The sequence below is a fragment of the Prunus persica genome, chromosome G5 (assembly GCF_000346465.2).
Source record: "Prunus persica cultivar Lovell chromosome G5, Prunus_persica_NCBIv2, whole genome shotgun sequence".
NCBI lineage: Eukaryota > Viridiplantae > Streptophyta > Magnoliopsida > Rosales > Rosaceae > Prunus > Prunus persica.
The window spans coordinates 13,181,592-13,197,069 of NC_034013.1; the positions used below are offsets into that span (position 1 = coordinate 13,181,592).

The 15,478-nt window shown below is 34.3% G+C and overlaps 1 protein-coding gene across 4 annotated transcripts; it reads right to left on the minus strand.

The window, feature by feature from the left end:
* On the minus strand, window positions 1,655-10,494 carry LOC18778038 (protein MEI2-like 1). 4 transcript variants are annotated; one of them, XM_020563428.1, is made up of 15 exons: window positions 9,702-10,494; window positions 8,806-8,992; window positions 8,555-8,600; window positions 7,593-7,928; window positions 6,624-7,048; window positions 6,327-6,485; window positions 6,081-6,197; window positions 5,824-5,975; window positions 5,463-5,545; window positions 4,960-5,382; window positions 3,584-4,235; window positions 2,818-2,902; window positions 2,662-2,730; window positions 2,362-2,541; window positions 1,655-2,266 (listed from the first exon to the last, which is right to left on the minus strand). In XM_020563428.1, exons 2-15 carry the CDS (start codon window positions 8,881-8,883, stop codon window positions 2,102-2,104), a joined length of 2,970 nt encoding a protein of 989 aa, XP_020419017.1. In that variant the 5' UTR covers window positions 8,884-8,992; window positions 9,702-10,494; the 3' UTR covers window positions 1,655-2,101. The 4 variants fall into 4 exon arrangements, with proteins under 4 accessions (XP_020419017.1, XP_020419019.1, XP_007210388.1 ...); XM_020563430.1 differs by lacking the exon at window positions 8,806-8,992 and having other exon boundaries at window positions 9,702-10,490; XM_007210326.2 differs by lacking the exon at window positions 8,555-8,600 and having other exon boundaries at window positions 9,702-10,490.

Sequence of the window (15,478 nt, forward strand, 5' to 3'; positions counted from 1 at the left end):
TTTCTTTGCTTTGTTGACAAAAAAAAAAAACTTTTCTTTGCTTTTTATTGTTTATGATTTTTGCTTTAGAAAATGAAAATAAATTAAATAAATAAATAACATTCTTAGGGGTGTATCCAATTCAAACTTTTAATGACTTTTATAAAGTTTAAAAGTCTGGAGGTATTCAATTTAGACTTTGAAAGAGTATTTAAAATCTAGTAGTATTCAATTGTGACTTTTTAAAAGTATTTAAAAGTTTAGTGGTATTCAAAAAGTTAATGACTTTTAAAAAGCTTATTAAATGAATGACTTTTCCATACTTTGAAGGCTAATTATTAAGAGCAAAAGTCTTGTCAATTTACTAGTGACTTTTATTAACTCTATGAAAATATTTAAGAATTTGTCATCTCTATGAAAGTCACTCACTTAAAAAAAGTCTTTATAAGTATGAACTGGATACACCCTCCTTAAGTGAGTGACTTTCATAGAGATAACAAATTCTTAAATACTTTCATAGAGTTGATAAAAGTCAATAGTAAATTGGCAAGACTTTTGCTCTTAACAATTAGCCTTAAGAGGGGTGTATCCAATTCAAACTTTTAATGACTTTTATAAAGTTTAAAAGTCTGGAGGTATTCAATTTAGACTTTTAAAGAGTATATAAAAGTTTAGTGGTATTCAATTGTGACTTTTAAAAAGTATTTAAAAGTTTTGTGGTATTCAATTATGACTTTCAAAAAGTATTTAAAAGTTTTGTGGTATTCAAAAAGTTAATGACTTTTAAAAAGCTTATTAAATGAATGACTTTTCTATACTTTTAAGGCTAATTGTTAATAGCAAAAGTCTTGTCAATTTACTAGTGACTTTTTATGAAAGTATTTAAGAATTTGTCATCTCTATGAAAGCCACTCACTTAAAAAAAGTCTTTATAAGTATGAATTGAATACACCCCCTAAAAGTATGGAAAACTCATTCATTTAATAAGCTTTTTAAAAGTCATTAACTTTTTGGATACCACCAAACTTTTAAATACTTTTTAAAAGTCATAATTAAATACCACCAAACTTTTAAATACTTTTTAAAAGTCACAATTGAATACCACTAGACTTTTATATACTCTTTAAAAGTCTAAATTGAATACCTCCAGACTTTTAAACTCTATAAAAGTCATTAAAAGTTTAAATTGGATACACCCTCCTTAAAGTTTTCTATCATTAGATATTTTAGCATTACAGACAAAATTACGCATGTACATGTATGTAATGTTGTGTGATTAGCACTCTTACTTGGCAGTATGAGAGAATGCTAAACATCATCTTTTAATATCCTATGGTTAAGACTTCATTTTTTTGGGTAATGATTAGACTTCCAATATTAAGGAGTGATACTACGTTAATATCGTCACGTGGTACTTCTTGTATATGTGTTAACCATGTCGTCCATCCTCACTGGCAATTTGATAATACGATAAATGATGGTCAGCTATCTAAAATTTATGGTTTTAGATATTAGGGTATCATTGACAATATTGATTAACTATTGAATAAGAAATACTCATTTGTTAAAAGAATAAAATAAATAGGATTTATTCTCCCTTTTTTTTTTTTTTTTGTCTCTAGGGGTCAAAAAATATCCTATCAAGCTACAAGATATAACATTAGGCCAAAAAAGATACAAGAGACCGAGGGCATTAGCATCCAATTCATATTAGCATTTCAAAAATTGCAACTGGAAGAACACTCAAATGTGCTGAGGGTCTATACCCTTGGCCAACCAGAAAAAGGGCCCAGATGGGTAGGGGGAAAAAAAGAGACAAGGTAATCTTCGCACAATGTTCTGTGAGTGCCTATACACTGAGATATCGTTCACAAACAAAGACTCCAAAATTTTAAGGTTATCAAGCCAGTCTCTGTGTTGGCTTTAATATGAAACATCAGAGAAATAGAAAATGTTGTGAAGTAACTCTCTTGGTCTAGGTAACCCAAAACCTCATAGAAGCAACTCCTCTGTAGTCAAAAATGAAGTCAATAGACCACCCCTGATGTAGAGAATTGGAATGGTTTTAGTTGTCCTCCAATATTAGGTTCAATTGGTTAGTAACCTGGGTAGACCAAGTCTTTCAATCAGATTCCTTTGAAGAATTGAAACTGCCACCAAGTCCGAGGACCTTGGAACTTTCCTCTCCGTTTGCAGAAGGACTCCCTTGATTATGATTATCCTCATAGCCAGCCGTTCGAGGCTTTCCTGGTCTTGATCGGATGTTGGTACCCATGGGGAAGGGTTCCTACAGAGAGAAGGAAAAGGAGGGGGTCAGTCATGGAGTACATGTAAGGAAGGGGGAATTTCAGAGTCTGGACAGTTCATCTCATGATATCTTACTGGATCCCCAGCATTTGGACCCTCTGTGTGAAAGAGAATGGGACGACAGCGTTTGTCTTCGTTCATCAAACTTGAATTCTGGAAATGGGCAATAAGAGCAGATTTCCCCTGAATACGAGCATATGCAAGTGATGCCACCTTTTCACTGTTAAACTTCTCCCATTTTTTACCATTGAATGCCTGCAAAAGAAGTAATATACTGTCACTTGCTAGTGCAATGAAAAATCCAAAACAAAGGAAAATGTCACACAGCAGATGACTTTTTTCGGCAAGTAAATGACACATCTAAGTCTGGCAAACCTTAAAGAAGGGAACAATCTGATGAGGATCAACCATGTTGATGAATGCATATCCCACATTGCATTTGTTCTGTGAAAGGTAGACACGCAAAATTTGAATTAGAAAAACATATGGTCTCTACCCAATGAAAGATGATATACTATACAATTTCCTTGCCTTGAAGTCAATTGGCAAATAAAGAAAGTCATAAATTCCTCGACACTGCTCATCAATTGCAGCAAGAAGCATCTTTGAAGTATACCTGTAACAATCATTTAATTAGTTTAGCAAATCAGGAAAATTACTATGTACAACTAGATAGCAATTTATACAAAAATATGATTATTGCAGTTTCAAGAATGCATGGTTATCATAGTACTGTAGCAGGTACTTTTGGACTGTGCTGTTGCACTTTAAGTTATAGACAGATCGTCATTTTCTTTCTTTCTCAATTTTATGCAATTATGTTAAGCACTAACCAAGTAGTAAGTGCTACAGTTAATGCCTACTTAATATGGTAGTAGGGTTAGTATCTTATGAAATTGAAAGGTAATGAAGCTACCATGTTAGGTTGACTTCTTATGATTTTCAATATAATAACGGTCGACTGCAATTTGGCATTAACCACATCTTTCAGATATGCTATAACATTACAAATGAACATGATCACATAAGATTATCAAGACCCAAGGACATCCAACTACCTAATATTTTTCCACATATGACATCCTGTATGTATAACTAGTCTTTCCCAAGCAGACAATCAAGGGCAGCCCAAAAAAGCGATAAGACAACTCCGGATGGACAAATGAGATGTGAACAGATACTGGAAGCACAAAAGCAAGAATGGGAAAATGTTCATCCAGAAAAATCTTCCAGCATGTTGAGTATAGAGTAAAAAGAAAAGATGGCAGGTTGAGTATAGAGTAAATGATATACATACTTGTTGGGAATGTTCTTTATCATCAATGTGGTTCTTCTGTCTTCCCCGCGCAATATACGTTCAATATCAAGCTCATATTGTCTCTTATCAGCAATGTTAGAATTTGCTTCATTTCTTCGGTGAGATAGGTGTCTAACACGTTCGTTCGGAGAATCAAAAGAGGTAGGCATTGAACTCATCGAATTCCTTCCAGGAAACATGTGGCAGATCTCCTGTGAAGAGCGTTGCCGGGCACTTGTAGTCATATCCAAGAAATTTCCACCAACAAGAGAAAATATGTTGTGTGAAGGAATTTCCATAGGATGCATCTGGGGACTGCTGGGAAAATGTGCAATGCCAAGAGAACCCAAGTGAAGACTAGAAGTGTCAGGAGACTCCCCTGAATAGGCGTGCCTTTCCCAAAGGGAAGGGTTAACAGCCGGAGCTGATCCTACATGGTGCTGCACAGGTGATGTACTGTTCAGCATATGAGGTGGTGTTCTGTGGAATCCAGGCATTTGTGGAAAGCGATGTGCATTAGGACCATTGGTAAATGATGGTGAATTCTGCCACATCATGGGACTTGAAGGATGCTTCTGGTATGAGTTGGAGTTATTCCACAAATAAGGATGTGCATGAACAGGGCAGCTCCCATTTCCAGGAGATCCAAAAGCTGTATGAGAATAGACTTGTAAACAACAAATTCACCAGAATAGTGACTAGATTTAAACATGTCATTAACCTCAATCCAAAATGCAATGAAATAAAGGTACACTGAGTTAGTGATGATAAGAGACAAACTCTAGACTTCATCTAAACTATATGGAAACAAGGACCACAGAAAGGCACTATGAGAGCCACCACTCAATCAGTAACACTAATATGATTCCTACATCCCCTATCTAGTTTAACATGAACAATATAATGTAAAAATAAGAGAAACAGATAGCACACAATAAAACAAAAGAAGCAGAGATGTAAGAAGTGATGGGTCCACCCTCTTTGCATTATTCCTCTTTACAGCCCAGGAAAACTAAAAAAAAGTACGACTAATACTGTAGAAATCTAGGAGTGCAAAATGCTGGGTGCTAAAACGGGAACCAAATATAGAACCAAAATTTACTCTGAGAAAGGATAAGGGGGGGATAGGCTAGGAAGAAAGGAGAAAACAATTAGCAAATTCAACAAAGTTATGTTTCAGATATCAAACATTGCAACACGTACTACATACTAGATAAAACAAAAATTCTCTGGTAAGGTCCTTCAATAAAATCATCTCAGTCGTTAAATCATATAAGGATGACTAGGATGCATTGAGACGCATTAGCCTGCTGTACAAATTATCTGTCCATTAGAACTCTACTAAAGAAAGACATAAAGTAATATAATGAATGTACCTCCTCCATTCAGTTCCATTAGGTGACCATTTGCATTGACTCCACAAGTGGGCCTTCTGTCTGTTCCTTCTGACATTCTAAGGCCCACATTGCCAGTCATGTTTGCAATAGCACCAGAAGAGTTGCACGGAATACCATGGGCTATGTCATGATACTCAGGCAAGGAATGAGGATGTAAACTGGGAATGCACTGGTTACCAAACTTCACGTCATCCAGAGAGTGATCGGGCTCACAAAGGCTAAATTTTCTCCCTGCAGACGCAACTGTCGCCGGAGAGGGCAAGGTATCTGGAACACTTGAACTCGGATGAAGTAATGCGTTTTCAATTAATGCGCTCACAGGTGATCGGACTGCAGAATGTAAGCCCAGGTTAGATCCATTAACCATGCAGCTTGATTCAACCATTCCGGGACGAAGCATCGCTGTAATAAAAGCAAGGTAAATTTTTTATAAAAAGATACACACAAATTGAAGCAAGAATTCTTAACAAGCAGATTCATACCCTTGCATCCTGTTGATAAAGATTCACTCGGGCTATGACCAAATTTATATTCATCTTGCTCCTGCTCAGAAACTTGAACCAAACTGCAAAAGGAATGTTTTTTTCTTACAAAGGAGAAATTTAAGAATTTCAAATTAAAGCGGGATACAATGAACAAGTAAAATGGAACAGTAACATGCTAAGAGAACATCCAGGAGAATATCAATACATTAGGCAATAAAGCCAAAAATTGCCTCTTTTAAGATCAAAACCCCACAAAGAAGAGAATTTATAGAAAGTCACAATCCCCCTCAGAATCTAACAAGGACTCCTTTTTAATGAGAGCTATAGATAATCAATAGGAAGAGTAAATTATCAGTACCCCCTCCTTACACCCCCTGGACGGCTTGGTTCAAGCTTGATCTGCTTCCCACCAATTTCACTCCTATTCAACGCATGAAGAGCAACTTCTGCAGCTCTAACATCATAAAATTCTATGAACTTGTTATGAGGCTTGTGTGGAGTCTCACGGATCTAGAAACAAAAAATAGCAACCACATCATATGGAAAGTTCTTTCATCCTCTTAGAAGCAAAGCAAAATAATAGAAGGAAAAACTTGAACAATTTGAATGACTTACTTCTTTAATTTCTCCATAAGATCCAAAAGTTTTAGAAAGCTCATCATTAGAAACAGAAGAATCGAGGTTGAATAACACCAGCGTTCCTTGGTTAATATCTTTATCAGAAGGATTGTCCTGACATATTGGCATGTACAAAAGCATGAAGGAACAAAGCAACATGATAATGTATAAACAAGAATGGGGAAGAAAAAGGCGGTGAATCTAGCGCATACAAAAACAGTGAATAACAAGTGACCACCATACCTTAGGTATCGAAAAATGTATGTCAAGCTTCCTACGCCTCAGTGGCTTACTTTGAAGTGCTCTTAGTGCATTTTGGGCTGCCCTTATATCATAATAAGAAATCATAACAAACCCACGATGTTTGCAGGCTGTGTAAAGTGCCCGGATATCTCCAAATCGCTAACAGAACAAAATACAATTGTCAATTTAACTAGCAAGGTAAACTACTTCAACTGGCTTGCATGCACTTGCAAATAGAAATTTTAAAACAAAGAAAATAAAGAAGAAAAAAAAACTTATAAAGGAGGTTATAACCACCTCAAAAAGAGACTTCAACTCCAAATCTTCAACATTGCTATTAATATTCCGGACAAAAAGTGTTCTAGAAGGGTGTTCACCATTAGGGTGTTCACCCACAATTGAGCCATTACAACCCCCTAGACCATTGGAAACTCCCCCACTAAAATCAGAATCAGAGAGTCCTGCACAGATTTCTCCTTCTAGTTCCATGCCACCACCACTGCTAAAGAGATCAAAATCTTCAAATCCATCACCAATAATAGCATGAGTATTATAACCCAGCCCATCTATCACGCCGGAAAACAAGTCATTTTCATCAGGAAGGAGATTCCCAATCGTTTGTGCCTCAATTTCTTCAAGAGATTCAAAGGGTTCTTCCTCATGTCGGGAAGCAACATTATTAGTAGCTTGATGAGGTATTAAATCATTCTTTAGTAATCTCACTGCATATTAAAGAAAGCAAAACAAAACAAAACAAAAGAGGAGATGTTAAGTTAATAAATATGCACATTTGTGGAAAATGCACAGAGTTATACATCAATCAAGTAGTATCAAGGAAAATATAGTCAGCTTAATTCAACTCAACAAAGACTTAATTCCAACAAATGCAAATGTAACTGATTAAATATTAGTACACAGAAGTAGAAAACAAACTAGAACGTGTCTTATGCATGGACAAAAATAGGTTTTAGAAAGATTCTGGGCCGAGTTAATTGAAATGCGGTAATTTTATGCAAGATAAAGTTCGAGATTAGAACTTGTTAGACATGAAATTGAAGAAAATCTTTTTGTGAGAAAATTAAAGTTTGCAGCTTCTTTTGCATGCTTGTTAAGGAATGATAGAACTGCAAATTTTTATATCTACCAACGAAACTAAAGAGTGTCTAGTCAACAGACGTAGCTGATTTGAGAAATATAGAAGGTAATATTATTAACCACAAGCAACATATGAGGAAACATTTAATATAATTTAAAAGGAAAGCTTACACTTTCTACTAAAAATTTCAGACAACGAACTTGAGAACAGACTACTTTCATGCTCGGCGCCATGAAGAACAGTTTTGCTGCCAGCCGAGCTATAAGGTGTTGGCTTTGTGGACAAGTCTGACCACAATTTTGGTTGGTGATCCATAGGTTTCCACGAGGCCTTGGAGATGTTGGCAACTCCGCCAATGCTTAGCCTTTCTGTTTGTTCCCCAGCCAGATTGGATTGTGGCATATCCAAGTAATCTGCTGATTGTGCCCCAATTGGTAAAAGCTTTCTTGAGGGTAAAGAATGACTGAACATGCTGCCAGGTGTGGCTACCGTTCCATCCACTCCCACTGAAGGACAAAATTTACACAAGAGGGTAGTAAAAGTTATCGCGCAGCCTTTTTTAGCATAGAATTTATCTGTTCAAATTTAGAGTATGCCCATAGGGGAAGGGTATAGTCTGTTGAATCAAGACAAAATTACAGTTTCCATAAAAAGGTTAGCATTCAAAACTTCTGGCAGACAAGCTAACATTTATTTTCTACAAGATGGATCAAGTTAATTCTCAATTTCAATTTAAACGCTTCTGAGATTAGAGCATAAAACCGATTACTTTATAGAGCAATAAGAACTTTTATTACAAAGTTGGGAATTGGGACAGCCAATTGTCATATGTTTGACCAAAATGAATGCAAAATACTTCTAAATGTTTGAAATTACTTTATCATGACAACTATTTATGTTATTTTCCCTCTTTGCAAGGCAATATACCACCAGTGTGGCGACTCAGACCCAAGTATCAAGCGAGAGAAGCACGTGAACTTACTACCACACCACACGTCCCGACAGTTGTCATTAAGTTAGGGCCGTCTGTTTGGTTGGGAAAATCTTTCAACTGGTAATGTTGTATAACTTCTATAACCCACTACGACTTATTAGCTGATAGACTGTATCGGGAAAATGTACTAATGCTCACCTTGGTAATCAGGCATGGTTTTCAGCTTCTGAAATCCAACTTGTCTCTAGTGCATCAAATTTGGCAAATCGGTAAATAGAAATAACAACTGAAAAAAGGTATGATGTGCTAAAAAGGGACTAAAAATTTATGATAGAGTTAAACAGGGTATGAAAGCCTTACAGGCACCTAAACACCAGTGCCATATATCCATCGAAACTTCACGAAATACTAAAATTAGAACATTTTCATTTTAAAAAGACAATAAGTACCTCAGAAGGAAAAGGAATTTCATCAAAGAAGTGGGAAGAGACAGATACACCCCTTTGATCCATTATTTCAAATGGCATCGTGCAGCACTCAGAAACCAGAAAAAGATTACCAAACCAAAAAAAAAAAAATTGTAAGAGCTCAAATTTTCTCACTTGCTGAATCTGTCTATGTTACATGGCTCCTTGCCTGAAAATTAATGTGAATAACAAAAATTAAAAAAATAAAGATGATCCACTCCAGATATTACACAACCATACACAAAATTCTAAAGAAAAATTGAGAAGGGCATTTAAAAATAAAGATGATCCACTTCAGATATTACACAACCATACATAAAATTCTACAGCAAAATTGAGAAGAAGTGCATTTAGAAATTTCAAAGAAAATACAAATCAATTCATATAAAGCTTTAAAGGTTACTCATCAGGCTCTCCAATTGGAAAATGTTGAAGATTTTTGTTAATTTTGCTTTTTGGTGTCTCTGTGTGTGTTAAGTTACAACCTAAGAGGCTGAGAGAGATAATAGAAATGGTAAAATAGTAGGAAAGTGAAAATGTTTGTTTACCTACCAACAACCAAACACAATTGCCCCATTTGGTTGTAGAGAAAAGGTAGGGAAACAAAATCAAACTTAATCATTTTGTTTTCCAAAGTTCCTAAGCAACCTAAAATGCATCAGAATTGAAACTTAACCCTTCAAAATAGTACGAGGTTAAGAGCAAAAGATCAAAGAAGAACATGCAAGTAGTGGAAGCTTAACCCTTGAAAATTTTAAGAAAGTCGATAAAAATGAACTCAAAGTTTCAAAATTTACAGAGGAAAGGAAATTAAACAACAAATCATCACCCAAAAAATGATAAAATTTACACACACAAAAATAAGAACAAGGTCTGACCTAGTACAAGAGAAGGCTCATCAACATAATTGACCACCATGTCCAAAATTCAGCTCAATAATTCAGAAGACTCAGAGAAAGATCCAAAAAAAAATATATGAAACTTATGACACCGCAATGGATCTCAGCATATCTGCATCTGAACCGCCTTCTCCTTTTGCAGCATTGCAAGTTATCACTCGCCACAAAACTAGAGAGAGAATATCAAAACAAAAATCCAAAATTCTCTTCTTCTTTTTTTCTGGGTTGCTTCTACCTAACCTTTTTTTTCAAAAAAATAACGAAAGAGATGATTTTTGTATATAAAAAAAACAGAGTTGGAGCCGGAAAATGAGAAAAAGGAGGGGAATTCCGGCGAGAGAGAGGGGTCCTGCTGGTGGGTCAGTACTGTAGAGAAAGAATATATAGAGGAAGCTGTTTTTGTGATTTGTTTAATCTGAGAGCGTCAGAGAGAGAGAGAAAGAGAGAGATGTTTAGTTGGTTGGCTGGCTTTTGTTGGTTTGAAATAAAAAAGAAAAGAAAAGGAAAAAAGAGGAAGAAGAAGAAGACAAGGACAAAAGAGAAAAAGAAATGGGGCGCGGGTTTCTTTGTGTGTTGTGTGCTGTGGATAAAATTTTGTGAACGAAAATGGAAACACAAACTTGAACAACTCAAAACTCAATAAAACAGGGAAGAGGAGGAGGAGGAGGAGGAGAAGCAAAAATCCTACACACACGAGGCCCTTTAAATTCGGTGGAGTGCCAGAGTGGGGTTGGCTTGGACTGGAGAAGGACAAAAAAAACCCGTCACAGTCTTTTCTTCTTTCTTTCTCAACCACCACTGACCTTTCAATTTGTTTTGATTTTTGAGTTTTGAGTTCTGAGTTTTGAGTTTTGACCTTCTTGCCCGACCCGTTTCCACATCCACTTTACTCGGGTACTTGGATACTACTTCCCTATCTACTTGGCTTTGCCGGCTTGGCTTCTTTTTCTTTGTTTTAATAATTATATCCCTATACTGTTTTGGGGCATTTGTATTTGTTGGAAATATTGTTTCCCCTTGGTTTAACTTAACCACATTTTATCTTCAAACTTGTCTGATTTTTCTTTTATGGATGTGTTTGTACCATACATGAACGAGCGTACTCCGGTACGAGAGCTAGTACTCAATCAGAGGCCACGTTATCATGCCATGAGTTATGTAAATAGAGTTTAAAGTACGATTATATGATCAAGTCAGTGCATGGTGAATAAGTTATTTAACAGTTTGAAGATGCATTAACTAGAAATAAATGGTTGTTGCCACTACAATTAGGACTTCGTAACTAAAAAGCGGATAACATAGGTATGAAGATTAATTATTACTTCGGTGTCATGCTTGGACTTATGTAAATGGAGTTTAAAGCACGAATATTACAATTTTTTTTATAAAGAATGTAAGGTTCTTCTTTCATGGATGGTAAGAATGCAACTTCAAGTCCAACATTTGTCAATGCTCTACTACATAAGCTAATATTAGTGAAGTTGAAAGTATGACCATATGAACAAGTAGCCAATCACATTCCTCTTCATGTTGAAGCCTAAGGTTATTTTCTACTATACTACTAGGTAGTCAAACAACATGACGAGTTTTGGCTTGATTTGTTAATGTTTGTTTGGAAAGTTTCATAAGAAAGAAAGAAAAAAAATGGCATAATATTCTTCTCTCTTCTCTAATCTCTCCTTCGGATAGCTCGAGGTGAGGTGTCGTGTACGAAATGTTTTGATTTCAAGAACAATTGCAAAACTCACCTAATAAGCTGTCCTACGTATTTATTGCAAAAATATAAATATTTTTAAAATTATCCTAAGTTTTGTCTACAATTACTCCAAGAATAATAGCATTTGCTGTGCATGTCACAATGCTCCTTATCTTTATCGACAAAAATACAGATTAGCAGCCAATCAATGTTTACTTTTTTTGACAAATACTAACCTAATCACATGGCCTAATGCCAATCATTTATTTTCTGCCTCTTTTTGTCTTTTTCCTTTTATATTGCTTATTACTTTTATAGTGCCATTGTAGTTTAGCTACATTTGAGGGTGTAAATTGTGATTAACAGCTGCAATTTCCTTTTTTTTTTTCTTCTTTTCTTTTTGAGAAATTATAGTATTACATTCATAATTCAGCTAAACAAGTCACTAGTTATAAAAGATCAATACAAACTAGCCACAAATGACCATTATAATAACGAAGCGATCAAACATAAAAATTAAGACAATTTGGTGCCCATTCACTAATGATCACGCAAGATCGAAGAAATTATGGCATAGACATCCTAACTAAGATTGCAAGCTCATAATAATTAAAATAAGATAAAGCTTGAAAAAACTAAGCTATGATAATACCAAAAAAACTCTCACAATGAGAGATGAAAAACTCTCACAAGAAGAGGTGAAAAGCTCTTACAAAATGAGAGGTGAAAACTATACAGAGAACCTAAAGAGTCTCTTTAATTTATTTCAAACTTAAAGAAACCGTAAAAAAGATGGTGGTGGAGATTTGATGCCAAAATGCAGTTGGAGATTCAACCCTAAAAAGCAGCTGCCTATGATAGTTAGAGGAAAATCATAACAAAACGAAGATAAATATGAAAAAAAATTTGTCCTTGAAGATGAGGGAAGAATGTAAGGGACAAAGTTGGACCCTACATTTAAAAGCCTTAATGTGATTTTTCACACCTTGTATCCAACTTGAGCTTTTAATCATGATCAAACCTAGTCCCATCCTCATCCATCCAACAAATAAAATAAATTATCTGCTAGTATTATTGTTTAAAAAATAATATATAAAAAAACAAGTGTCACAACATAATGGCTGCATACTCTAAGTCAGCCGAGCCGAGCCGAATGAAAGACCAAGTGATTGTCAACCTGGGAGGGACCGGCATTTAGAATGCGCAGCCACGTGTCCTCGAACCAGTTCGAAAGCTGCTTCAAAAATAAAATAAAATAATAAAATAAAAAATTCAGAGCTATGAATGAGTATATGATTTCGTGCCCCAACACTCCACACTTTTTTTCTTCTTTTTTCACTTATTCATTTTTAAAGTTAAAAAAAGGTCATATTGTTTTTTCTACTTTTACTTTTGCTTTCAATTTGCCTTAAAACTACAGTAAGTTTTTTTTTTTAAATATAAAAAAATTAAAATTAAAATTAAAATCTTAAAATGGTTAGCTTATATAAAATCACCTTTCCAACATCGATGACGCGAGTTTACTTGGACTACAGGGGTTCAAGAGATTTATGATCACTCACCGTTAGATGTAAATTTAACGGTTCACTCACTTTTGCACTTCTTTTTAGAAACTTTTTTGAACCGTTGGATGTTGCATCTAACGATGAGTGACCACAATCTCTTAAACCCTTATAGTCCAAAAAATCGAAACTGTATTTATTAATACATATTTATTTATTTATTTATTTAAAAGCCTCTCAATTCCAATCTCATTATTCACCTTTATTCTCACTTGTAAAGGGAAGATTATTAATAAGTTTTGCATAAAATATACTAAAACTATAGAGAAAAATGTGTGGTACAAGAAAAATAGAATCAAAGTCATAATCATGAACGAAATTTTTATTCAAAAAAGCCAATATTCCCCATATTTCGAGAATATCAAGGTGTCACGTCCTTAACCGAGGTTGGGAAGTAACATCACAGATATTGGCATACCAAAAGGACTTGTGTGCCAGATAACCCAAACAATTGTAATAAGAAAATAAAGAGGATAATCTTATGATCCGTTTCATAATTTTTTTATTTTTATTTTTTGTTTTTTGTTTTAGAGTATGGAAAAAAATGAGAGTGAGAATAAAATCTTGAAAATAAAAATAATTTGAAATAAATTCCTATCTTTAGTTTTTGTTTTTATTTTTGTTATTCTTCCCTCTCATTTTCCCTTTCAATCTCATATTCATTCTGATTCTCACTTCCATTTCCTACTTTTTCCTCTACTCTAGTACAAAAATAAAAACTATAAATAAAAATTGAAATGGTTATCAAATAGGCCCTTAATTTTCAATTATATTGCTCAATGAAATTGAAAATTTTCTACAATTTTAATGTGATACGCAATCCTTTTAAGGGTCTCACTTACTAGACTACTTGGCTCAGTCTCCTTCGTTATAATGTGATAACTTTGGTTCTATTTTTTTATAATTTATTTTTACACAAGTGATATTGAAAATTGAGAAATTTGAATTATTAAAACAAGGATAAATAAATAAAAACCAGAAAAAATATACTGGCAGGCTAGCAAATATGATTTTTCTAATTATTATTTCCCTGACTGACAAGGTTTTCTTTTATTTTTTACTAGCCTCTCTGCACGCGCTTCCGCTTGCGAGAGGTTTTTTTTAAAAAAAATAAGTAAATTTATTTTAGAATTAAAAAAGATAATGGGTAGTTGTGTTCCATAAAAATAGGATCTATTATCTGCTTTTTCTTTTTCTTTTAATTTTTTTAAATATGAAAAAGTGTGAATTTACCATATTATCCTCATTTAATTAATAATTTGAATTTTTAATGTTTGCATTAACCAAGGGCATTTTCTGGTATTTTGAATGTTTCACCATTCTCTGCCTTTTGCTTTATATATATAGATAATTCTTCATTTCTTCGCCCAATAGGCAATAGCTCTATCTAACAACCAAAAATGGATTATTTAAACAAACTCCACCTTGGGTATGACACGTGGATAACATTTTAACGAGTAGGCACAAATAAACGGAGCTGGGTGGGTCCCACAGGAGGAGCACATGCATAATGATACATGTGACAATAATGTACACGACAATCCAATCCGTATCTGCACTGCACAAATGGAACAATAAAGGACGGGTGCCCTTTTTTTTTTTTTTTTTGGTCAGCGATATTATTAACACTTCTTAGTTTCTTTCTTGGCTAACATTACTGGCCTTTATTTTTGGCAATCCAGATCCAGTCATATAATGTTGCTTCAATTTTGTATGGTTTAAATGTCAATCAATGTTACTTCGATACGTTTCATCAATATTGTCAATCTAATACTATGCACATGAATTATGAGATATAAATTTAAAGTTTAGTTCTGAATCTAAATCAATATTTCGATCATAATATCAGGAATATTATAAATAGTAACCATATAATATGACTAAATACTAACATTTGAATGTGAAAAATTAATCATTTTTCTTTATCTAGATCTATATATATATATCAGTCCTGATCTCTTGGACTACAGGAGTCCAAGAAATTTGTGGTCACTCACCGTTAGATGTAAATTCAACGGTTCACTCACTTTTGCACTTATTTTAAAATTTTTTTTTCAACCATTCGATTAATATCCAACGGTGGGTGACCACAATCTCTTAGACTCCTGTGGTCCAAGAGATCGGGACTGATATATATATAGAGTAAAAGACAGAGTATATATAAAGCAACGGTCCCGATCTCTTGGACTACAGGAGTCCAAGAGATTGTGGTCACCCACCGTTGGATATTAATCGAATGGTTCAAAGGTTAATCTTAAAATGAGTGCAAAAATTTATCAACTATATGATTATCATCAGATAAATTCAGACCCCTTCTTATTTGGAACCTTAAAGTAAAAGGAATCTTCATTGAATGATATGGCACAGAACTACTCGTTATACCTTCCAATTCTCAAAAAAAGTTATTGTTATTTCAAAAAATGAATAATTAAAATTAAGATATACGTCCCGAGAGGCGATAAAGTATCAATTGTGCAAGTTTAGAGAGCTAAAATTTG

What these genes read in the sequence shown, in the direction of transcription:
- LOC18778038 (XM_020563428.1), bottom strand. Translation starts at nt 8,883, where the DNA reads ATGCCATTTGAAATAATGGATCAAAGGGGTGTATCTGTCTCTTCCCAC. An exon ending in TGAAATTTTTAGTAGAAAGT is followed by an intron (nt 7,049 to 7,592) that starts GTAAGCTTTCCT and finishes TTTAATATGCAG; the next exon opens with TGAGATTACTAAAGAATGAT. An exon ending in ATTTGCCAATTGACTTCAAG is followed by an intron (nt 2,731 to 2,817) that starts GCAAGGAAATTG and finishes TACCTTTCACAG; the next exon opens with AACAAATGCAATGTGGGATA.